This window comes from Bos indicus x Bos taurus, chromosome 26 (genome assembly GCF_003369695.1).
Source record: "Bos indicus x Bos taurus breed Angus x Brahman F1 hybrid chromosome 26, Bos_hybrid_MaternalHap_v2.0, whole genome shotgun sequence".
NCBI lineage: Eukaryota > Metazoa > Chordata > Mammalia > Artiodactyla > Bovidae > Bos > Bos indicus x Bos taurus.
The window spans coordinates 33,869,759-33,894,997 of NC_040101.1; the positions used below are offsets into that span (position 1 = coordinate 33,869,759).

Below are 25,239 nucleotides of genomic sequence, written 5' to 3' on the forward strand. Positions count from 1 at the left end.
CAGCAGTTCTGCCAGTTTGGAACATCATGGTTATCACGCTACATACCACATGGGATAAAATGTCCAGTCTGGAAAAGCAGACTCTCATTTTTATCATGTCAGACTAGACACAGTAAAAAGAAGAAAGACAAGTGGCTGTAAAAAGAAAAAGCAGAAGTGTAACTCTTGCCCTTGGTCTTCTTCTCTGGGGAAATAAGTTGCCAGCCCAGGTGCTGAACAGAGTTGTTGGTTGAGAGCAAAGCAGCCCATGGAGTGCACTTTACAGTAACAGAGAAGGAACGAGACGATTACCATCCCATTCAGTGGAGCTCATTTTCCCTGATCCTGATGACATTCTACGTGCCTTCACCCTCCTGGTCTACTGGTTCCTTTCAGTTAAGAACTGTGAGGAGAGGAGGGACGAAGATCCAGAACTCCTCTGAGATACACTGCAAGAAAACTGAGCTGCATTTGGGGGGAAATAAACAATTGGATGAGTCAAGCATTTATATTTTTCTCATGAAAGATGATGTGCTCTCTTACTAGCCTGGCGAATTCCATAGTTTGGCTGGGCAGAAGGGCCCCACCCTTCAATAGCCCTGAGGACTCTGCTCCTGACCATCGGGTTGAGCTAGAAATCCAGAGGCAGTACATGAATGCGAACAATCAAGATTTACCTGGAGAAATACAGAACCTCTGTGTGGACAAAGAAGCAGCACAGGAGGAAAGGGATACATCTACCACGTCCATTTCCCACTGCCACTGCTGCCTCACCGTCCTCCTTCTCTTTTTTCCCCTCTTCTGCCTCTTCCTCCCGCCCCGCCCCCCGCGCCCCGCCCTTTTCCTCCAGCTCTCTTGTTTTTTGCCTCTTCCTCCCTTTTCTCCCTCTATCTTCAGCCAGACCTTGGGTCTGTAACAAGGGAGGTAACAGGGATCGCTCTGCTCGGCCCTTTCTGTGTGTTCTTCAGGCCCAGGAGAGGACTGGTTACCTGGATACATGTGGGAAACATATGCCAACTTCGTAAAGATGAGCAGAGCATTCCTGCTGGAGACAGGGAAGAGTGTCCAGGTACAAAGGGAACGTCTTTCTCATTTTCTTCCTCCCTGACACGAAACTGCCTCCTGCTCTTTGAACAGACACGTTCGAAAGTTTCAGAAGAGGTAAAAAAGAACTGTCAAGTCTTCCAGGAGGGAAGTGGACCCCTTGGGATGGGTTCAGCCCATGCACGTGTGTTTCCCCTCACCGTTCCGGGGTACCCCTACTGCTCCCATGTCTGGCCATCACTGGGTCTGGTAAGGGGCTGAAAGTGAGCAGGGGATGAGGGCAGGAGGGGACAAAGGCAGTGAGGAAAGTGGCACCTGCCCTTCAGGGGACCTCCCAGTGGCCTGATGTCAGAATAGCCTTGTTGGGAGGTTGTTAGATTTGTTCTCAGCTGACTTGATTTTGTTTGATAGCATCTGGATGTCAGCACACCTCCCGACACCATCAATCTGATAAGGTGCCCACACACTGTACGGTGGACAACCTCTCCCCTTTCCCAGATCTCCTGTCTCTATCCCTAATGACCATACCTAGAGAATTGTCTTCCCATTTTATGTAGATCTTCAGGATAACTAAATTCTAAGTCTTGAAGTAAACTGTTACCACTTGATATTTATTTTAAAATATGTGGGGGAGCAGAGCGAAGAGAAACTGCACAAAAATGCCATTTTCGTAGAATGATCCTTTAAGTGGAAAAGCTTATCCACGACTTCAGGCAAATGAGCAGGAAGTCCCAAAGAGACTTTCAGATGGAAATGATTATTCTGCTTTTCCTTGAGCCCAGGAAGGGGACAGCATGACACCTGCTGAAAACAAGGGCTATCTGTGTTCAGGACAACAGGAAGTAGTGACCAGTCAGAAGCTTGCCCTGACCTGGTTACAAATCTGGTTATAAAAGAAAGCAGCTCAAAGGCAATTTGCATGTCCAATAGGTTTCACTATTAAAGTTTACACAATGTAGAGTAATCAGCCAAGCTGGCTGGCTACCCAGATCACATGATTATGTAGAAACATGAAACTTGACTATGTGCTCGAGCAAGTTTTACTTCTCCCTAGTACAGAGGTGTTTGCCAGCAGCCTGCACTCTCAGAAATCAGACTCAAGTGTCTGGGACCCTTGCGATCACAGGCTTACCATGCTACTCCCGAGGACGGCCAGGGACTGCTGACGTGACCACTGGACAGTGATTTGTGACTTGTATAGTTACAAAAAGAATGGATAAGCTTAATAAAATAACTGTCCCCGCCAGTCAGAAGTTGAGGTAAGATTTTTGCCATCCAATACTCTTCCTTCTTCTTCTCCTTTTTTTTTTCAATGATTTTACAGCATATCAGAAATACTGAAATGCTGGGATACTTTGCTTGTTCTAAGAAAGCCGAGTGTCAATTGCGATAGGGAAGTGCACTGTGTTTTTAAAGAAATGTGTAGGAACAAGTGGGCTTATTTTAGCTGGCTTTGCCAGTGGTGGATTAAAATGTAAAGTTTTGAAGAGACAATAAAAAAAGAAAAGCCAAGGGCTTAGATTCTACCAGTGGTCAGCTTGGAGACTTTAAACACAAGCTTTTCTTTAAAAAAGTTTGATTTAATCTGAGTACTGAAAGTTTTCATTGTGGATTTCTATTTAATGCTAAAGATTGTTGTAATGATTTGTATTCATTATAGTTTTACTATCTCATTTATTTTGTGGCTGTATATCACAAGTGTTTGGGGGGAGATTAGATCTATTTTTCAAGTGCCTTCATGTCAGTGCAACAATTATCTATAAAAAGATTAAATAAACCACTTAGGAAGAATAAATAAACCAGACGTGACCAAAGGGGCAAGAATCAAGAAACTCCTCTGAGCTATGGAAAAAAAAAAAAAAGACTTTCCAAATTTTTATTTTGAAGATTTTCTTTTTGTCGCATTTAACAATACCAAGACTTTTGGACACAGGAACTTTTAGGTGTTCAATGAGTGTTTTATATTTCAGCTACCATTTGAACTTCATTTTTTCATGGGTTGTTGTGACACGTGTAGCAAGGAAGTTATCATAAATGATAAGGAGCTACAGAATTAAGGTTGTTGAGACAGAATTTAAGGGCAGTTAGCCTGGGAATGGCCAAGGGACAGTCCTTGACAGTTATAATATGGGTTATATACCTGGTAGGCCATTGGTAAATGATAGTTTGAAACGAACTGCTGGTCTAGAATCAGGAGGCAGCATGGCTGCAGTCGGTCCCTTTAAGGGCATGTTGGTAAGTGCTGCTGTATGATCGGCCCTAATGGGAGACAAGAAAGTCTTGCCCTTGGTCTCATATTGCTACACCATCATGGGAGGGGGCAGATAAAATAGTGCAAGTAGTAAGTGACTCAGTGGGTGTAAGAAATGAATCGGAGTAGCCAGAGATGTTTTAACAGAGAAGATGCATCAAGCATTAGGCTTTGTCAAAGTAAATGAACAAACCAAACCAAATAAAAATGAACATATAAATATGGAGAGCCAAGTAGTGGTTGCCAGAAGGGAAGGAACAGGGGACGGGGTGGGGGGCTGAAACGGGTAAAAGAAGTCAAGTGTATGGTGACGGATGGAAACTAAATTTTTGGCAGTGAGCACACTATGATGTATATAGAAGTAGGAAAGATAAGGTTGTAAATGTGAAACTTACATAATATTATAAACCAATGTTACCTCAATAAAACAAAATAAATAAAGAGCTAGTCTTTGAGAGGCACATAAGATAAAAAGAAGTCGGGGGACTGGAGGCTTGGAGCTGGACTTGAGTAGGTCCGTTTGTAGGATGGTGAGGACTTCCTTACCAACACAGGCTGTAGAGTAGGCATGTGGGACCAGAAGCTCCTGATGAGGTTAGACACGTGGGGTGCAGCCATATCACAAAGGATTGTGAGGGCTCTGGCCGCACAGAGCTGGAGAACAGTTTACACTGTTACAGGTGTCATGCCAACAGGCTTAAGGGAGGTTGTCAAGGATGCTCAGTGAGAGGGGGACAGCTAAGTAACCCAAGCCTCTAAAGCTGCAGGCCTGGCCTTGGGACAGAGCAGTGAGAAGGGAGAGAGAAGGAAGGACATGACCAAGAAACTCTGAGGGTTTCTCCCAAAGGAACAAGAAGGTTTAGAAGGTCCTTTTCAAGGATATTCCATCACTTAGGACTGTACTAAGTTTTAGAACTTCCTTCAGGAAATCCAGATAAGATTTAAAATAAAGGAGGGCAATAGAACCTAAATCACTTTATAATTGCTCCCTCAGGGACGAAGTCCAACTTTGCCACAGAGCTATCAAGAGACAACATGCAACCACAGATGGGAGGGTGGAAAGCTGAAACTGTATTGTGGATAATCATATCCTACATCCATCTGCTCAGGCGGAAGTAACTTTTCTCCCCCTAACTGGTGACTGAGTTGTTTTTACAGAACTGACCTGTTCTGATAAAGTGTGCACTGTTGATGTGGAACTTTTCAAAGAAAGGAAATTGTAAACACAACGAACCTGAAGCACCATTTCAAATACTTGCTGTAATTAGATGGGATGGCCAGGCGTAGGTAAACGAATTCTTGATCCTTTTGGTTCGCATCCTCTGTCTTGACTGGTTAACAACACTTCAGAAGATTGACAACCGTGCAATTATTTGGCATTGAATAACAGTATAAGTGAACAGCGGAGTTCATACTCTTAGGTTTATCAACACTTAAACATACTTTGCTTAAATCATTAGCCAGAAAAGTAGAGAGATAGTGAGTGTCCTTCTGGGGTGGAGGGAGTGTAAAAGGGATGACCTTGATCTAGGGCTGAAAAGAGATTAGAGGCAGAAGGAGTGACCAGGAGGAAGGAAAAGCAGAATCAATCAGGAAAGGAGGGCAGGACAGATTGGAAAGAAAGAGGAGAGTCTCAAAATGAAGGAGAATGAGAAGGTTCCAGATGGACCTTCTTATATGGACAGCTGGGGATGAATAGTCAAGGCTGAGTTCCTACTACTGAAGAGTTGAAAAAAGCGAAGTGGCTCCGCTATACGTGACCACAGAAATGTGTGAGCACAGATTTTTTATTTTTTTCTCCCCTTGAGGTACTACATGAAGTTGGTTTCTCTGTTCATGGGAATCCAAAAACTTACAAAATCTTTTAGTTGATTCTCAGCCATGATTTTCCCTGGATTTTATAAGCTAACAATACCACCAGAAAAGCACCTCAGACCTGAAGTCTCAATCCTTCCACAGTAAATATTCCTGTTCACAAAAATATTACTGTTCTGGGTAAACGTTTTGACATTTACAATCCTGAATCACACTGACTATATTTCTTTCAAGTTAGTGAAACTAGTTTGTGAAGGACTTTTTATGTTTTACATATACTTTTTTTAACTTTTTATTTTCTATTGGGATATAACCAATTAACAATGTTGTGATAATTTCAGGTGGACAGCAAAGGGACTCAGCCATACAGACACATGTATCCATTCTCCCCCAAACTCCCCTCCCATCCAGGCTGCACAAAACATTGAGTTTGGCTCACCACCTGTGCTTGTGCATTTTTCTTTCTAGCCGCCACAAATATATTTTCACTTATTTTTACAAATGCGAAAAGTCTTTGACACAGGCACAGATAAGCCACGTCTCCCTAGTCCTTATCTTATTGGTGTAAGAATATGGTATTTTTCAGTCAAATTAACATATGTGTGACTTTAGGAAACTGTACTTAAACTTCCTGGTCCCAGCTTCTTCAGCTAAAAAGATAGAGATAATAATAGCACCAATCTCAAAGGGCTGCAGCAAGGATTTGAGAGATCCTGGCACACAATACCTATTGAATGGAAAAATGATGGTTATTTAGTACCTCTATTGTTATTCTTATTAATTCTATAGGTGTGCGATTGACTTTCTGAACAGAAAAAGAGCACTTTACGTGAATCCTTGATAAATTTCATGTCAGTTTCAGTTCTTCTTTTTAGCTATTTTGGCTATTTTACCTGTTGATTCTGACATCTGTGGCATTTAGCTTTGCATGGACTGTAGACGTGACAAACACCCTTTCTCTGCCTTCATCTAAATGGCTAATAAACTGTCAAGCATGACAGAGCCCTGTCATGGGTGTCTGGGTCTCACAACGAGGGCTCTCACTTGGAGATCCTATTTGACAGATCCTGGGACATGACTTTTCTTCTCAGGTCTTGGAATCCTTAACTGGAGTTTCCAGTAACTTTAACTTTTCCAGTTCACTTCTTCAGAAGCAAATTTATCTTCTTTTCACCTTTCCGTCACTAGCTTCCTCTGTGGCCCTCTCTGTTTCTGTCAATGGTGTCACCATTAACCCTAAGTCTGATTCATCCTGCCCTCTGTACTTCCACTCACCTACCACACCCTCCAGTCTTTATTTCATGATACTTCCATACATGCCCTTTTCTTTCATTTTCTACCACCCCTTCCTGGATAGGTCTTCATCACCCCTGTGTCCCCTAGCCACAAAATGAGAAGTTTGGATCTGATTATTCTCAAAGTCCCTCTCAGCTCTGAATGCTGTGTGGTCCTTTAGGCATGAAAACCATACTTGAAATGTTACATCTTCTGAGGCTACCATTTCATCCCATGACCTTCAGGAACTATGTCCTGATGGAATGATCAACTTATTTGAGATAGTTTTCAAAATACTTTCAAACACTTTTCTTACAAACTCTTTGAAAAGTGTCCAACTCTGAACACTGGGGTCAGAGGATTCAACTAGACAGCATCCAGATACATGATCTAGAAGATAGCTATCATGTATTTTAGAAGGACAAAGCAACCAGTGCCCGAAAGGGAAGGGTTCCAATTGCCAACTACTAGCTATGGGTCCTGATGATATCACTCAACTTCTCTAAGCCTCAGTTTCCTCAAATGTCAAATAAAACTAGAGATACCTTCCTCACAGGTGTGTTCTGAAGACATGGGCTAAAGTACGCAGAATATTTGTCATATGGTCGGTATAACAAGTAAGAAAAAGTAAACACAACAATCAGTACTTCAGCCCACCCTTCACAAGCGACTGTTTGTTATGTCTCTTCCTACTCATGGTAGTAGATCCAACCCCCTTTAAACTGGAGTGGCAAGCAGAGCAGGAAGATGCCCAGGGGCTCATCATGGTGGACAGAGCACAGCCTGAATATAAGTGTGTCTGGGACATCGCTCTTATCATTCTTTTATAAGTTTTAGGTCAGAGGTGCTGATATGAGAGATCACAGAGGAAGCACAGCATCTAATGTCAGAGATAAGACAAACTTGCCAGGAAGTATGATTCCCTGTTCTCTTCCCACTGCTCACCTGCATTATTTCTACTGAGAACCTGCTCAACTGGACTAACTTGTGTCCTACCAATGGACGGAATTCTCAGACAGGTCTCTTTCTTCTCATGGGCAAGCTATATGGGAGCCACATTAGAAATTTGCTTAGTGTTTGTGGATTTCAGGACCATCAGCTAGGAAACCTCAAGGTACTCTTTCTCACCCACTCTCATCTGGGCTGTGCCAGGAAAACACTAAACCAGAGTCTGCAAATTCAATGTGCCCTCTCTCCTGGATCCAATGATCATCTGAGCAATGTGTGCCGTGGCTGAACAGTTCCTTCCTCTTGAATATGTTCCCAAATGGGCTACGATATAATTAATTAGGTTTCCGAGAACTGAGCCACAATCACATTCCAGCCCTGCCTCTTACATCACTGGATAGGAAGAGATTGGGCTGGTACCCAAATATTGAGGCACACATTTATAATCTCTTGGTTTTTCCCCACAGATGATTAAGCTCATCTGTTCTGTGAAGAATTTACTTATTTGGTGCAGTTTCAAAGAAGATCTTACTATTGCCCTCCTGTGATGACATCAAGGCATCTGGGCTTGTTAAAGAACATGAATAAGGAAAAAAAAAGAAATTAAGTAATGCCTTATTATAGAGAAATTGAAACACTTGATGGCTTTTCTTTGGCTTTTTAATAAACCCCATAGAAGCTGTCTTACCCTGCCCTTCCCCCAGACATAGCTGCATCATTTAGATCAGTGGCTCTCCACCAGGGACAATTTTGCCCTCCAGGGGACATCTGACAATCACATATCGGATGGGGTTGCTGCTCACATGTAGTTGGTAGATGCCAGGGACACTTGAACATCCTGAGCTGTGCAGAGTAATCCTCACAGCAAAGTATTATCTGGCACAAAAATGTCAACAGTGCTATAGTTGGAAAACTCTGATTCAAATCAAGTGGAATGAAATTTATGTAGAATGAGAAGCACAGATTCACTTGTATATACTTAGAGTGCAGAATGTATTAAAGTTTAGAATATAGAATATAGAAATTATATATTATAAATTATAATATATAAATTATATATAATATATGAAGTTTAGAATATGTAATATATAATAGTATCTTTGCCATTGATGTGGCCTCTGCTTGCTGGACTGATTTTCCTCTGTCTGGGATGATCTGGGTCAGTGGTTGCCAAGCAGAAAGTCCAGAAGTTCTTGAGTCTGTATGTCAATGAGTTGTTTTTGAAAAAAGAATTTTTAGTGTCAAACAAAGCTAGATGCCAGGAACTACATGAATCACTGAAGCATATATTGTTCTCTCCTAAGTAGAAAAATGAAAGCAGGAAAAGATTTCCAGACATCAGGTCAACCTTGGAATACTCTGTTTCTACCTCTTTAAGTAGACTGGGCAACTTGAGTGGAACCCATGAGATCTAGGACAAATATCAGGTAGACTCTGGTTTTGTGGGCTGGTGCTCTCTGGGGCTACCACTGCCTCCCCGTCAGACACACTGCATGCCTTGCCTTGTGATTTGGATTTGCCAGTCCTTTAAATCTCAACTGACCTGGAATCATTCTGCTTCTTTAAAATGACCTTGCATCTCTCTTTGCTCTTTTAGGTGTTGATATCTAAGCTCTCTGTAACAGCTTCAGTTTTCTCATTCCATGTACTTGCTGGGCTTTCTTAGCCTACAGGAACCAAGCACACGATTAGAGGTTAAGAGGATGGCACACTCGTTGTTCCAGAAATGGGTCCCCCCTGCAGATTGGTGGAATTCCAGCCCCCATCAAGGACCTGCCTCAAGATCAAAGGAGCTGTGAACCCTGAAGTGTGACCCTGGCTTGCTGTCCACCAGGTCCCACCGACCTTAAGGGTCCCTAGCACATTGCAAGAAAGCAGCTGACGTTGGCACACAGGTCACCTGGCCTGCAGTGGACACCCTCTCTCAGGGAACCACCCCTCCTGCTATGGGCTGAGCCTCTTTCTGTGCCATGTGCTCCCATCCCCAGTTCTACACCCCTCGGCAGGCAGGCTTATGTCTTCCTTCCCACACTGGTACTTAGTGCTACAGTTGGGACTACCTGCTCCCAACAGCTCCTCCCTCGAAGCTGCTCCTCCCGGTCTAACCTGCCTGCTCCTACCTGTCCTGCCTCATCTCCCTTCTGAAAGGTCATCCATCAGCAGCTATATCTGTAGACTGATTTTCCACTTGGGTGTATTCACAACCCTTTTACAGCATCATGGCCTAGGTCCCCAAATTGGAAGTAGTCCCTTAGTCCAGCATGGCTGTTCCAATGCTCATTTCCACAGCAAAGCATGGAAGCCAGCTTAGGGACATGTTGCATGTCCTAGATGAAAAGTGCTTCCCTGTCTGCCCCTTTCCTGAGAAAGAAGCTCGTTACTCCCAGGGCATCCCTGCCTCCCAGAAGGCTACCTGGGCATCCTAGATTGCCACCAGATTTCAACCCTTCCTGAAGGGAACCTGCAGCAGAGGTCACTGAGTTTTCAAGGCCTGTGCCATGCAGTCTCACAGCCCCCATGGTTGCTTTAGTGCTCTGCTGTTGCAGTCTTGGATTTTCAACTAGGAGCCCTGTATTTTCATTTTACAATGGGCCCTGGAAATTATGTAGCCAGTGATGGTCACAAGTTCCATGAGCTGCCTAGGCTGAACCTGCTCCCCCTGCAATATGTTAGGACACAAACATCAGTGGAGAAGCCTCATACCCTCCTCTCCCCAGCCTCCAAATCAGAAAGGTTTACTTGGCAGGTAAAATGGAGAAACCATCTCTGTACTCCCTCAGGTAAAATGCCCAGAGATGTGATGTTGCCTATATAAGCTCACACTGACAAAGCCCAGTCTAGAACTATGCCTCCATGCTTGCCTGTGAGTAGGGAGGAAGAGCAGACCATGTCTACCTCTTTTTTTTTTTTTCTTTTTTCTGTGTTATTTACTGGCTAGTAAAACATTCTAGCTTAGTCTGTGTTCTATGTTTCTCCGAGACTCTTTTTAAGTTAAAAAGCAGGTAATTTACTAGTCAGAAATCCCAATGAGGCCCTACAGAATATTGCTGTCAGTATTTCATGCTATCACATGCTTCCAAGTCCAAACTTGAATTTCACACTGACGCAGGCATGTCTGGTACCCTGTGATACTATATATTTTTCAAGGAATGTTCTCACAACAGTTCATGTAATCTGAGAGTGAGTCATAATTAAAAAGAGCAGAGTTGGTCTTATGCATAGACTAAGTATAAAGGACCATGTGGTATAATTAAGAAGTGCTGCAGAAAGGTGGTTTTTTTTTGTTTTGTTTTGTTTTTTTTGCTGAATTTTGGAATTAGGCAGACCTAGGTTTGACTACTTGCTCTGTACTCCATAGGTCTTGGTCTCTGAGAAGATTACTTAATTCTTTTTAGCCTCAGCTTTTCAGGAAAATGAGAATAATAATAAATAACATAATGCATGTTCGGTTGCACAGTCATGTCTGACTCTTTTTGAACCCACAGACTGTAGCCTGCCAGGCTTCTCTGTCCATGGGATTTCCCAGACAAGAATACTGGAGTGGGTTGCTCTTTCCTCCTCCAAGGGATCTTCCCAACCCAGGGATCCAACCCATGTCTGCTATATCTCTAGCACTGGCACATGGATTCTTTACCACTGAGTTGCCTGGGAAGCCCATATAACATAATAAGGGTGTTGTAACCGTAAATGTATTAAATAGAGAGTAAGGGTTCTGAGAATGTCCCACAAATCCCTCCTGGCCTGGGCTCTGCTGTTGCCCCAAATTGTGTCTTTAGAGAGACTTCCTTCTGTGATAAAGCAGTATCTTAGAGTCCTGGCTCAAGATTAAACATCACTGTAATAGGTTCAGGCATTAAGCTCTTTGACATCACTAACACCCAGGCCAGAATCTAACAGCTCATCGTGGGGGCAGAAAGCTGTGCTCTTCTGTCTCCCACACAGATGTGGCTCAATCTATGGTTGTTAGTTGAAAGAAGGGAACATTGTTCAGGAAAGTGGTGAAAAGAAGGTGAGAAAGGTCAGAGGAGGGAGACAACACCTAAATCGAGGGAGGCTATAACTAAAGTGCTTGGACAACAGGGTTAGAGGGCTGAGCTCAAAGGCAGAAAGAAATGTCCTCCCTCATTGACTATGCTGTTGTTTACAACTTTACTTGGTTCAAAACGTAAAAAGCTGCAGGGTGAAGAATAACCTTTTAAACATGTTTGGCATATTAATGACCATACCCAATCCTAGGTGGGAAGGAAACAGTCATTTTTAGCACAAACAACTACAGTAGATTCAAATACAAACATGAAAAACATACTTTCAAAAAGGAAAATGGCAAATGTAATACCAAACTGAAAACACCTTGGTGGCTCAGATGGTAAAGAACCTGCCTGCAATACGGGATTTGATCTCTGGTCAGGAAGATCCCTAAAGAGCTTCTTGAGCAGGATAAAAGAGGTGAGTGGAAAAGCTGACTTAAAACTCAACACTCAAAAAACGAAGATCATGGCATCCGATCCCATCACTTCATGGCAAATAGATGGGGGAAAAGTGGAAACAGTGGCAGATTTTATTTTCTTGGGCTCCAAAATCACTGCAAATTTGACCACAACCACAAAATTAAAAGACACTTGCTCCTTGGGAGAAAAGCTATGACAAACCTAGACAGTGTATTAAAAAGCAGAGACATCACTTTGCTGACAAAGGTCCATATAGTCCATATAGTGGTTTTTCCACTAGTTATGTGCAGGTATGAGAGTTGGACCATAAAATAGGCTGAGTGCTGAAGAACTGATGCTTTTTAATTGTGCTGGAGAAGACTCTTGAGAGTCCCTTGGACTGCAAGGAGATCAAACCAATCAACCCTAAAGAAACTCAGTCTTGAATATTCATTGGAAGGACTGATGTTGAAGCTGAAGCTCCAATACTTTGGCCACCTGATGCAAAGAGCAGACTCACTGGAAAAGACCCAGACACTGGGAAAGATTGAGGGCAGGAGAAGGGGATGACAGAGGACGAGATGATTGGACGACATTAGTGACTCAACAGACATGAGTCTTCGCAAACTACAGGAGATCGTGAAGGACAGGGAAGCCCGTCATGCTGCAGTCCATGGGGTCACAAAGAGTAGGACACGACTGAGTGACTGAACAACAACACCACCAGCAAATCACTGGAAAACTGAGCCCTCTACATGTATGTGACTATTTTGCTTCTTAAATTGTCTTACACCCTGTTCATGGTCAAAGTTCTCTTTTTACAGCAGAAAACTTTTTTATTTCCTATTATCATCCTATCAACAGATTATCACAGTTATCCAACCAATCCCAGGTGACTGAATCAAATTCATTTGATGAATGATGAAAACAATTCTTAACATGATTAAAACAAAAGCTATTTGTGTGCCTCGAAAGTAAAGTAGGGGAAAAAACATCTGCTTTAAAATTGCTAGTAACTACTTAGTGGGTCTGAGGCTTCCTTTTGGGTTGATGAACTGTTCTGCAACGAGACAGTGGTGGTAATTGCACAGTACTGTGAATTTTCTAAATTTACTTACTATTCACTAAGTTGAATATTGAAATAGTTGAATGAGGAATTTTTGGTAATAAAATTATTTTGCATATTTACTGTAAAATATTATATTATGGGGATACATGATCATTTCATTTGACCAATTAGATACTGTGTCAAAGTACTTTTTTAAAATGTATTATTGGGGAATTCCCTGACGGTTTGGTGGTGAGACTCAGCGTTCTCACTGCCGAGGGCCTGGGTTAGCCTCCCGGTCAGGCAACGAAGATCCCACAAGCTGAGCAGTGTGGCCACCCCACCACAAAAAATGTATTATTAATAAATGTTCCTGTAGGGTAAACATTTAAGAATGACAATGCTTCCTTCCACTTTAATCTCTACATATGATATTTTCCAATACTTTTTTCACTCAGATTCCAAAGAAATGATGAGCTTGAGGCAATTTTTTTTTTATGTATCAGAAATACCATTCTTGCAATATCACTCCTTGAAAATTTACTCCCTGAAAATATCTTTGTTTTTTGTTATAGAAATGATTGCTCAGACAAGTGGGGTGTAACATGTAGACACAGCCAAGGTTCAATTTTCCCCCCAATAAGGTTAATTTTTTCTTTTAAACACGCCCCTTTTCCAGAATTACATTTTCAGAATTTTCTGAAAATGATTAGAATTACTTGTCATGCAGTCTTACAAATTTGAGAATCATCTGCTTTACACAATAATTTTCATGCTGTTAGAAGAAAGACTGTAAACATCACAAAATTCCAGCTGTCAGCACCTGGTTAGAACAAGAAACAAATCAGAGCCCTGCACAGTGACGGGGTTAGATAACATGACCTCCAGGGGCTCTTCCAAACCCAAGTGCCTTCTTGAATTTTTTTGCTTTCCACAACCTGTTTCCACATATTCTAGGAAGAAGTTTCCCTTTACCCCAGGTCCTCCATGCTATGTGGGTGAGTGAGAGCCAGCACCAGAGAGATGAAGGAAAGTGCTACATCCCTACAGACCCTTAAAATCAAGGAGCCGAGAGCCTGACACTTCTGCTGTCACATCAAGGGACAAATCTCCTAGGACCTCTGTACAGCGAATTCAACCTACTTTCCTGTCATCTCATCCATGTCAGGGCAGTGTGTCTCCTGCCTAACTGCCTCTGATAGGGTAAAGTGCACCAGGAGGTTTTTTTTTGGAAAGGACTCAGGGTATTAGGATCCTCTTTATTCCTGGTTGTGCCAAGTCAGCCCAATTTCTGTCTGCTTATAACCGAGATCCGCCGTCTAGACACGTCAAAGACAACCACAAAGTATTTGCAGATCTCAGTGGGAAAAAAGAAATGGTAGTGTATGGAGAAACTTGCAAATTACTTTCTCTGGTTCCTAGGTGGTTAGTGAGACAACCCAGGCCGTGAGATGCTCACATAGAAGGTGCACAGATGCCCCCACTCCAGGACTCTTAAGTGGCCTTTCGGACTAGGGTGATGAGACGGGCGCACGGGGATAGGTACCCAGGTCTCCTTGCGGCTGAGCCCAGGCACTCTACTTCCGAGCACGGTCTGCACCTGAGAGCCCTTGCCATATTCCTTCCTGCCAGCTGCGTGTGCTGCCCTCTCTGTTTCTCCCTCCCCCTGCCTTCTGTCCCTTCCTCTTTCTTCTTTGCCCCTCCCTAAAGACCGAAACAAGCCCTGCAGAGCCCATGCAGTCTTCCAGCAACAAGTTGAGCAGGGAAGACTTGTAGCAGGGCAGCAGTGGGAGCACGTGTCCTCAGTAAACACCCCTTGGCTGGGGGAGGAACTGGATGCCTTCTCCAGGAACAGAGAGGAAGGTGCCCAAAGGGGCACATGCTGAAGCTGGCCATCCACCCTGGTGAGGGGCCAAGCTGAGACAAAGAAGCACACGTCACGCAGGGATGGTTGAGAGCATGGGTTCTGGAGTCGGATGGCCTGATTTCTAATCCCAGCTCTGTTGTTCACTAGTTGTAGGACCTGGGGCAAGTTGCTTCTCTGAGCAAGTATTTCCTCACTATAAAAGTTGAGATAATCACAACAATGTGAAGATGCAATGTGTATGTGAATACACTACTGACTGTACACTCACTTAACACTAGTTACCATAAATTTAATGTTATGTGGTTATTTTTTAAATGGGATAACAATAGGACCTATATCACCAGGCTGTGAGGGCTAGATGAGATAATACACGCAAAGGACCTGGCACACAATACATGCTCAGTGAGTGCGGGCATTCACTGCAGTGCCACTGAGTATCCATTTGACCACTGGCCTGGCTCTCTGGGCCTGGACTTGTAAGCATAGCTCTGGGCTGCGGTATAAACTGGAGGGCACATCCCTGCTGTGGAAAGGCTGGTTCTTGAACAGGAAACTTGGACCACATGCGGAAAGGATGGAGCGGCATGTGAGGGAAAGAGCTGGGGGAATCCTCAAAATTAATCTGGGGACAATGGCAGAATTTCTTTGGAATTTAATGTCCTCCCTTCCAAGAGGAGGTTGACCCAGGATATTCCTAAAGTCTCTCTCACCATCAGACTTCTGTGACTACCTTGATGACAGGCAAAACTTGGAGTTTTGGAGCTGTGTGGTCTGAACCCAGCACTGGGGTCTCCTGGGCCTTGTCTCTGCGTCTGTGAATGGGGCTGGGGGAGACCTTACTCTCAGGAGCATCTTGAGGTATCCTATGGTAGAAAGGACTTGCCAAAACTTCTGTGCCAGCTTCACCACGGACCGTCTCCAGAAGGAAGGGACTTCGGTTGCTGAATTCGCAAATCTAAATATAACACCAGTAATGCCACAGGAAGGCTGGCCCGGAGGAAGCTGGGCCAGGCTGTGGGGAGGAGGGACGCTAGTGCGAGGACCAGGGCTGCTGAGTGCAAAAACAGAACAGTCACTCAAAAGCGGCATTCTGTTTCAAAATGACCGTCAGTAGCCACAGACTTCAGTTTTGAGACAGAAATTATCCAAAGGGAAATTATTTTGTGTGAATTAGAGATGCCCCCCCGCAACCTGCACCTCCCACCTCCCGCCCCATCTGTCTCTCTCTGCCCTTCGGTCTGACACAGGTCAGATGTTTCTGTCGTGTGACATGGTGGCAGAAGGGACCTTCCTCCTACATCACCAGAGGCAGGGCTTGTGTCATAGCAGCTCTGAATCCACACGCGCCTTGCTTGGTTTGCTCACTGAATACTGTGGAATAACAAAACAAATACACGTCTTGCATAAAACAAATAAGATTAAATTTTAAGGGGAAGACCCTGCCCTCAAGTCAGTTGTTGTTTAGTCACTAAATTGTGCCCAACTTTTTGTGACACCTTGGACTATAGCCCACCAGGCTCCTCTGTCCATGGGATTCTCAAGGCAAAAATACTGGAGTGGGTTGCCATTCCTTTCTCCAGGGAATCTTCCCCACCCACGCATCGAACCTGAGTCTCCTGCACTGTAGGCAGATTTTTTACCATCTGAGCCATCAGGGAAGCCCCTAAAACGTTTAGTTGTATCCAAATTTTGAAGACCTTTGATTGCCAAGATAATGAGTGTGTACCTTATCCTGCAAGAAACTGGGAGACAGCAATGACTATCCATGAGTGGAGCGACATGATAAAAGGAGCAATTTAGGAAAATGAACCCGAAGAAGGGGAGAGGCTAAAGGGAAGGAGACAAGATGGGGGAACACAGAGGAATGGATAGAGAAGATGGGGTACATATATACAATGGACTGTTACTCAGCCATAAGATGAATGAAATAATGCCCACTTGCAGCAGCATGGATGGCCCTAGAGTTTGCCATACTGAGTGAAGTCAGACACAGAGAGAGACATATCATGTGATATTGCTTATATGAGGGATCTAAGAAAAAATGATGCAAATGAACTTATTTACAAAACAGAAATGGACTCATAAACTTGGGAGAGTGAACTTGTGATGGCAGGGGAGACAGGCGAGGGGGGGGACAAATAGGGGGTTTGGGATTGACATGTACACACTGCTATATTTAAAGTGGATGACTGGCAGGGACCTACTGTGTAGCATAGGGAACACTAATCAATATTGTGTGGCAATCTGAATGGAAGGAGAATTTGAAAGGGAGTAGATACATGTGTATAACTGAGTTGCTTTGCTGTACACCTGAACCTAGCACAGAATTGTTTATCAACTATACTTGAATATAAAATTAAAAGTTTTTTTTTAAGAAAAGATGGGTTGGAGCACTGGCGTAGTCTATCATCCTGAGATCACAGTGGCTGTAGCTGTAGGAGTGAACAGGAGGGTAAAGAGAAGGGTAAAATTTGTCTAAATATGAATTGATATAACTAGTGATAGGAGATGAATAGTCAGAGAAAAAGTGAAAAAAAAGTTGGAAATTTCAAGAACACCAGATTATTTAATTACTTATTAAATTTAATAACAAAATATACCATAAAGTGACTAGTAGCATCTTAAAAATAAGTCCTGAGTCAATAAGTGAGATCATTAAAACTCCTGAAAAAGGAGGAAGTCAGCTAAGCAGACCTAGTGATGATCACTGCATTTTAAAAAATCTGTTCATAGTATGAAGTGGTCAGAGACTGGATTTTTTTTTTTTTGCCTCTATATATATACACCAAAGAAAGCATTAGAGATTTCTACTCCAAATTGGTCTTAGAAACATATAAGATGGAGATACCAGGCCAGTTGTGAGGAGAGCACAGATAGATGTCCTAAGAGTACCCAACCGAGTAGATGTAGATAATTCACAGGCAGTCATCTGGGCAGTTCAGAGAGAGGCTGAATAACTCTCGGTCAAGACAAAAAGCCAGGCTTGGTTCAGCAGACACTGGAGAACTGCTGTAGGCCCTAGAAGAGAGAGCAGCCTGGTGAAAGCTGGGTTTTAGAAACATGAGCTGAATAGACCCTGACAAGCCTTCAGAGCATGGACTGGAGAGGCACAGCGCCAGAGGCAGCTTTTTCCTGGTGTGAGGGGGAAGCTGTAGGCTTGGATCTTGGTTGCAGGAGAAGGACCAGCCCTGTGCATACTGAAAGGATGAAGCTCCAGATCTGGGCTCGAGGTTAGGATGTGGGGATGAAGAAGGAGCAAGGATTTGCCTTGTTCTTTTTGTCTGTGAAGAGTTGCTTGAATATGAAACCTTCTTTAATCCATTCCTAAATCCAGATTAAATAGGGATTTTCTCAGATAAACATTGCTTTGCAGTCCACCTTTTCTCGAAAAACAGTGAAAAAACATCATAAAGTTTGCTTTCTCATGGTTCTCTGTGAGTGCACTGAGCTAAAAACAAGATATTTTCTGGGTTTTTTCTACAAAACTTTAAAGAAAGCACTTCTTGCAGATGATACCATCTTTCAAATCATCTATATTTAACAAAAATTATTAGAAAGGTATTAATGAAATATGACTTTACTTGGAGAACTCTTTGATGGTCTGGCCATATGCAACTGCCTTTCCAGTGAACTTCATGCCCATCCTGCTTCTAGTAGAGCTCTGCATCCCACCAGTCCCTCCTTCCATGCCAATCAGCCATGCTAGGGAGCATTTTCAGTCAACCATCCCTGCCACTACCAAAAAACAAAAACAAACGAAAAAACACCCCAGAACCGCCAACAACAGCAATAATAAAAACCAATTCTGGAGTACCTTCCGGTCTGGAGAATATCTATCCAAGCTCGTTCTACAATGACCATCTATTGCTTACAGCTGCCATTATAGTGGCATACAAAATGGTTTCACTGTCCTAAAAATCCTCTGTTTCACCTACTTATCTTTCCTTCCCTCTTCCTGAACTCCTGACAACCACTAATCTTTTACTGTCTCTATGGTTTTGTCTTTTCCAAATTCCAGGTGGAATCATACCTTAGGTAGTCTTTTCAAACTGAATTCTTTGACATATATCACATTTTTAATCAGAAATCATCAGAAATTAAAAACTATGCAACATATGCAACCAGCCACTATTTGCTTCTGAGTCCAAAAAGAAAAGAAAAATGGTTATCTTTTGCCATTCAAATTACACCAGTCCTATCCCTCTTTTACAGACTCCCTGCCCCTGGGATTCTGGGAGTCCCAGGCTGCTTGTACCTCCCACATCTTCCCCCTGGCTCTCGCCTATCTCCAGATCCATTCACCACTCTCCTAGGAGCCATCCTGGTGCAGATGGCATCCTCTAGGTTCCATCTGGATTTCTTGGGCTCCTTCCACCTCTGGCCACAGACCCATCCCTTATTTCCTCACAGTCCTAAGAGAGTTATGAATGTGTAATAAAACTTCACTGAAGTTTGAGGAATAAGAAAAGGGAAGTACATCACAAAGAATGATTTATTTTTGTTACTAGTCAAGGCTTCACTCAGTAGCCTGGACCCTACCTCAGGCTCTCTCTGCTTTGCTCCCAGCCAGAGAACACTTCAAATGCCAGCTCGCTTCTGCATGGTGAGAATGAGTGCTTCTAGGAGTCAACTCAACCTGTAGTCGAGGGACCAGCAACCAGGAGGCCCAAAGAAGACAGGAGACATCCTGATACCAGAGCCCAAGACCTGTCTACCACATCCTCATTTCCCTCACTTGCAGTTTCTAGACTGGAGTCTGCAGGATGAGCGACAGTGAGGCTGCCCATCCCCCACAGATGGGGCTATGGCTGTGTCTTAGTCCTAACAGCACCACATTCTATGTTCTTCCATGTTAGAGCACCGTATTAGGAATGGCAACATCTCAGCCAGGTTCTCTGCTGGGAGCAGGTCTGCTAGCTTTTGGATTATTGCACAGCATGAGGGGCACATAGGCCCTTTATCTCCACTCTGCAGCTGCTGCAAACTATGGTTCAAGAAAAAAGCATATGACTATAAAATAAACAAAAATACACAGGCACCAGGTAGTCTAAATTCACACAGAGAAAAATCAAGTCCCGTAAAGAAGTGACCATCTAGTAAAGCATGCGTCCAGATTGGGTTACCCAACTGACCAATCAGTTTCTCTGCCAGAAACTCTACACTTGGGTTAATGAGGACTTTAATTTTCTGCAAGCAGGTATTTGCTTTATTTGGCACAACTGAAAGGTTTGCAGTGGAAAAGGGTATGATCATCACAGCAACAACAATCACAGTGGTGCTCAAAGGGTGGGCTCCCGACAGGTAGAGTCAGCGCCACCTGGGGACCTGTAGGAAATGCAAATTCTCCAGCCCCACCACAGACCTGCCCAATCAGAAACCCCAGGGGTTGGAGGGGAACTCTGGGTTTCCAAGGAACTCTGGGTGATTCTGGTGCAGTTTATTGTGAGAACCACTGGTCTGCCAGATTCTAAAGCCTCTAAACTCTTCTTTGAAGACAAAAAACTGCTCGTAACTTTCAAACAATGATCTTTCCTCTCTCAAGACATCATGGGATCTAAATGAGATCCTGGTTCAGTCAGGGCCACAGAACTCCAGTGTGTTGGTAAATAGCTAAATTTATTGATATTAACCCAAAAGCTTGAAAAAAAATTTAAAACAACAGGAAAGGAGAGAATATAATATTCAACTTGGTTTATATAGGGAATAATAATTATTTATATGACCTGCTCACTATTTTGAGTGTGAAAATGTCATACTGCTTAAAAATAACATATTAATGCTGTTTTAAAATGTAGATACGTGTAGATAAGCTTTGTCCTTCATTGTATTTTGTTAACATAAGCATGGCTATCTCTTCACAACTTTAAAAGATGAGAACACTGAGATCCCATTATCCTTCTCCTAGCCTTGCAAGGATATCTCTGAAAGGGATAATCAAAGTGCAGCTACTTTATGCCTTACCTATTTTCACCCCCACACAGCTTATCACAGTGAAACAACTGTCGTTCAACTCAAGAGCATCTTCTCCTGAAACAGTCCAGTTGCACATTTCTTTGCTATTGCATATCCTCCAAGTTGTGCTAGAGGACAAAAAGTGCTCCAGAATGGAGCAGAAGATACTAAAGAAGGCAGCAAAAGCTGTGCACCAGACCGTGTGTGAAGAGTTGATAAAGGGAGCTGAGGGCATCACCACATCTTCTTGGTCTGGGGGATGCCGACTTGTACCACGTAACAAGGTTGGCAGCTGAAACTGAGCGGTCTGTGGATGGCAGGATTTGAGTGAATGAGATGCAGAGGGAGGAAAAAAATTTAAACACAAAACATGTAGTTTGTGAAAAAATTCAACCATTTGCTAAAATTATAGATTATAATTATTTTAATAATCTATCAGTTCAGTCGCTCAGTCGTGTCTGACTTTTTGTGATCCCATGAACTGCTATAATTAAAAGTAATTATGAAATGCCAAGAAGCATCAACTACCTAGCTGAATAATTGAAAAAATTACATCAAACTTTTTTGCAACAATTTACATGTGACTATTTACACCTACAGCAAAGTCAGTTATGCAAATCAGCCTCTGGCTCCCTATTACTCTGCCTGTGTCCCACTCTTCAGGAACCTCTGATAGGATCCTTCACTCCAGTTCATTTTGCCCTTCAATCCAGTTAGGCATTAAGTGGGGTAAAGACATTCCACTTGGTTATAGCTGGCTTACAACTAGAGTGCCCTCTGCTCCCCACTTGAAATTATTCAGTTTCTTCCTAATCAATCCATTTCCATCTGTCTCTCAATCTCACTTCCTCTCTACTCCTACACCTCCTATCTTCCCCGCCTGCCCATTCCTCTATCTCACAGGTTCTCTACAGTTCCTCAGCAAAAGGAGAAAAGGGTTTGCACGGGATGTATGTGAACAAATTCTAGAATGCTATATGCTTCTGAGGCAACTTAAAGTCCAGCTGGAAGGATGCCCCTGTGTGTCTCTGATGGACCAGGTGGTCCTCTTCTCTCTCATCCATCCTGTTCTCTCCGCTGCTGAGCCTGGTGCTTAGCTGAGCTCTCATACATGTGGAATCAACACACCCAGCCTCCTTTACTGGTGATGTAAGATATGGTCTCATTTCCTTTGTTATGCAAACGATGAAATGGCACTGACCTTCTCATATTCAAACTTGAACCCCTCACTGGGTTGCCCAGTCATGTAGATAATTCTCCAAGGTGTAGCCTCAAGAAGTCTCTCTTATCTTTCTACTCCACCCTCCAGCTTGTCCTCCCACTGCGATCCACCCCTCAGTGCCAATGGAACACACTTTCCCCATAGCCCGATCAAAGCTGGGCTACAACTCCTGACAGGATACCATTGAAGATTTGGGGACAATAAAGGGAATTATCTCATTGAAAAGGGCTACCGATGGCACCGCAGATGGCTCTTCTCAGAGCAGAGGCCCAGACCCAGTCTCGGGTTCAGGGCCACATACCTCCCCACCCCTCCAGCCTCACACTGTAGAAAAACCCTCAGGTTTGTCTATGCTTTTCAGGTCTACAGGTCCGAACAATCATCAGACTTAGAAGGGAAAAGAGCTCCCCTACATGCCCAATCTACATTATCATTTCTTGTTTGACAATCTCCCTTTTCCCAAGATAGTTGAGAGTAGGAATGTCCACTGTGCAGTAAATGTCCCATCACCATGATGTCTGACGGCCCTCAGGAAATAGCTACAGCAGAACAACAGGAGAATTGTTGTTGTTCAGTCATTAAGTCGTGTCTGACTCTGCAATCCCATGGACTGCAGCACACCAGGCTTTTCTGTTCCTCACTAGCTCCCAGAGTTTGCTCAAATTCACGTCCATTGAATCGGTGATGTTATCTAACCATCTCATCCTTTGTCACCTCCTTCTTTGCCTGCCCTAAGTCTTTCCCAGCATCAGGGTCTTTTCCAGTGAGTCAGTTGTTCACATCAGGTGGCCAAAGTATTTGAGCTTCAGCATCAGTCCTTCCAATGAATATTCAGGGTTGATTTCCTTTAAGATTGGCTGGTTTGGTCTCCTTGCTGGTCCAAGGGACTCTCAAGAGTCTTCTCCAGCACTACAATTCAAAAGTATCAATTCTTCAGTGCTCAATCTTCTTTGTGATCCAACTCTCACATCAGTACAGGACTACTGGAAAAAACTAGGTTAATTTCAGCCTGAAATTAACACTTAGTCGGGAGGCCAACAGGTCAGGCCAGGCAGAGTTCCTCTGACAAGCTGTTCTCTCATCCTCTCAAATGCTCCATCCCTATACCAAAAAGCTTTGCAGCATATACATTGTAAATCCATACATAGCCCAAGAGAATATTTCTCCCAGATTCCAGTTCCTGTCAACAGGGTTTCGTACGCCTATGCTAAGCTTAACTGTGTATCACTCTTCATAACAGCTAATAGACAGCCTAGCTCCCAGAGTGAGAGAAATCCTCATTTTTTTAATGGAAAAACTCCATTTCCTCCTGGAACAATGGCTATATACAAGCTTTTTGTGAGCTCAGTCATGTCCAGTTCTTTGCTGCTCCATAGACTGTAGACCGCCAGGCTCCTCTCCTCATGGTATTTTCCAAGCAAGAATACTGGAGTGGTTGTCACTTCCTACTCCAGGGGATCTCCCAACCCAGGGATTGGACTGGTGCTTCTTGCATCTCCTGCACTGACAGGCAGATTCTTTACCACTAGTGCCACGTCGGAAGCCCCATATACAAGCTTTGTATTTCATTAACTAAAATGCCCAATGAAATTGTTTTCTCAGAAGAAAGGAAAGCCTTGCCTGAAAGGTAAATTCATATATGTTACTCTTTCAAGGCAGAACCATGTGAAATTTTATTTAGATGTATTTTAAATTAGAAAGTCATTATGAAGAAAATAAAACATGGTCCTATACGCTGAACTTTTTTCTAATTCATAAATTTTTCTAATTACAATTGACCTTGAAAACAACCATGTAACAATTTTTTGCATATCCTTCTACAAAGCTATGTACATACCAGCACACATGTATATATGTCTTTTTTTCCTACAAAAAACATAGGAAAACATAGAAACATTCTTTCTTTTCTTTCGTCGCATCCTCCATTTTCATTTAACTTAATAATATCTCAAGATTTTTTTTTACATATTAGCAATAGAGATTTTTTTTTTATAGCCTGTGGTATTCCATTTATGGCTTTATCAGTGTGTATTTAAGAAGTTCCCTTTTAATAATCAATGGGCATGTAGGTTGTTTCCAGGTGTTTTGGTGGGAGAGGCAGAAAGGATTAGAGCTATTACACGTATCTGGAATAAACATTCTGATATGTATGTTTGTATAGTTTGTGACTATGTTCATAAGGTAAATTTCTAGCAGTGGAACTTCCAGGTCAAGAGGCAAGGTGGTTTTTCATTTTGACAGATATCGATTGTACTAATTTATATTCCCAAGAATATCTGTATTCTTACATACTTGCCAACCCTGGGGATTATTATACTTATTAAGTTTTGCCAGTCTGGTAATCAGAATATTATACCTCATTGTTCCCATTTAGATTTCTTTAAATATAAGTGATATTAAATAACTTTTTATTGATCTGTTGGTCACTTGTATTTTTTTTTTCTGTTAGATCTGTGTTCACATCTTTTGCTCATTTTTCTATTGAATTGTTAAACATTTTTTTTACTGAGTTTTAAGATGCTTTTTTAATCAAAACATGTAGTTCTTCTTCTTATATGTGCTGCAAACGTTTCTTCCAACATGTATTTATCTTTTGATTTTGTGCACATTACTTTTTGCTCTGCAGAAGTTTCAAATATTTATGCAACCAGATTCATTCATCAGTTTCTTTATGACTTCTGTGTATGTACAACTTTTAAGTGACAATTTTTCCAGATTCTGCCTAGTAAAGTTAACCTGCTCACAAAAAACCTTAAGCCTGATTTCTGTCTATACTGTGTTCTTCAAGGTAGCTCCATCTTTGTATGGTCTGAGGACAGTAAGTGATAAATGGTGAGGCTTCTGATAGCTTATGACTCCTCAGAACAGACATAGCTGGGAGTCAGAATTTCTCCTAGAGCCTGAGACTGACCCAGACTTCAGTGGGTCAATGCATGGCCCGATGACCACACTCCTTATAGACTCAGTCACACCTTCCCTCGGTTCAAGTAGTAAGTGGCCAGCTTAATTGAATACAATATAATTCATGCTATTTGGGGGTTTATTTATTTGGGGCCTTTTTCTTGTACTCAAGAAGGACAGAAGACTTAAAAATCAACCTAGTTATTAATATTTTATGTTTCATTTCATTTCATACAGGCAACTTCAAAAGATGGTCCATGATATCAAGAACAATGAAGGCGGAATAATGAACAAGATCAAAAAGTAAGTCAGATGCCACAGCACTATGTGAGCACTTATTTATGTAAATAACATCTTATGCCAGCCTGCAGTAAGTGGGAGAAAACGAAGTTCCCTGTTACCCGGGTGAGGAATGACAACCTCTCTAGCATGTGACACTTTCTTACTCATGGCTAGAGTCATGGTGGTCAGACCCGCATTCAGGAAACATGGTGAATGAATGGCTGGTAC

At 42.7% G+C, this 25,239-nt stretch overlaps 1 protein-coding gene across 4 annotated transcripts in view; it reads left to right on the forward strand.

Moving 5' to 3' along the window:
• Positions 1-2,024: 2,024 nt before the first annotated feature.
• Positions 2,025-25,239, forward strand: part of BLNK (B cell linker) — an 82,618-nt gene continuing 59,403 nt past the window's right edge. For 2 of the 4 annotated variants that reach the window (XM_027528927.1, XM_027528930.1), the window contains exons 1-2: positions 2,026-2,282; positions 24,967-25,032. In XM_027528927.1, the coding sequence (XP_027384728.1) occupies positions 2,236-2,282; positions 24,967-25,032 (113 nt within the window). In that variant the 5' untranslated portion in view covers positions 2,026-2,235. Of the gene's footprint in view, positions 2,283-24,966; positions 25,033-25,239 lie in introns of all 4 variants that reach the window. The other 2 variants (XM_027528929.1, XM_027528928.1) reach the window with 2 other exon arrangements.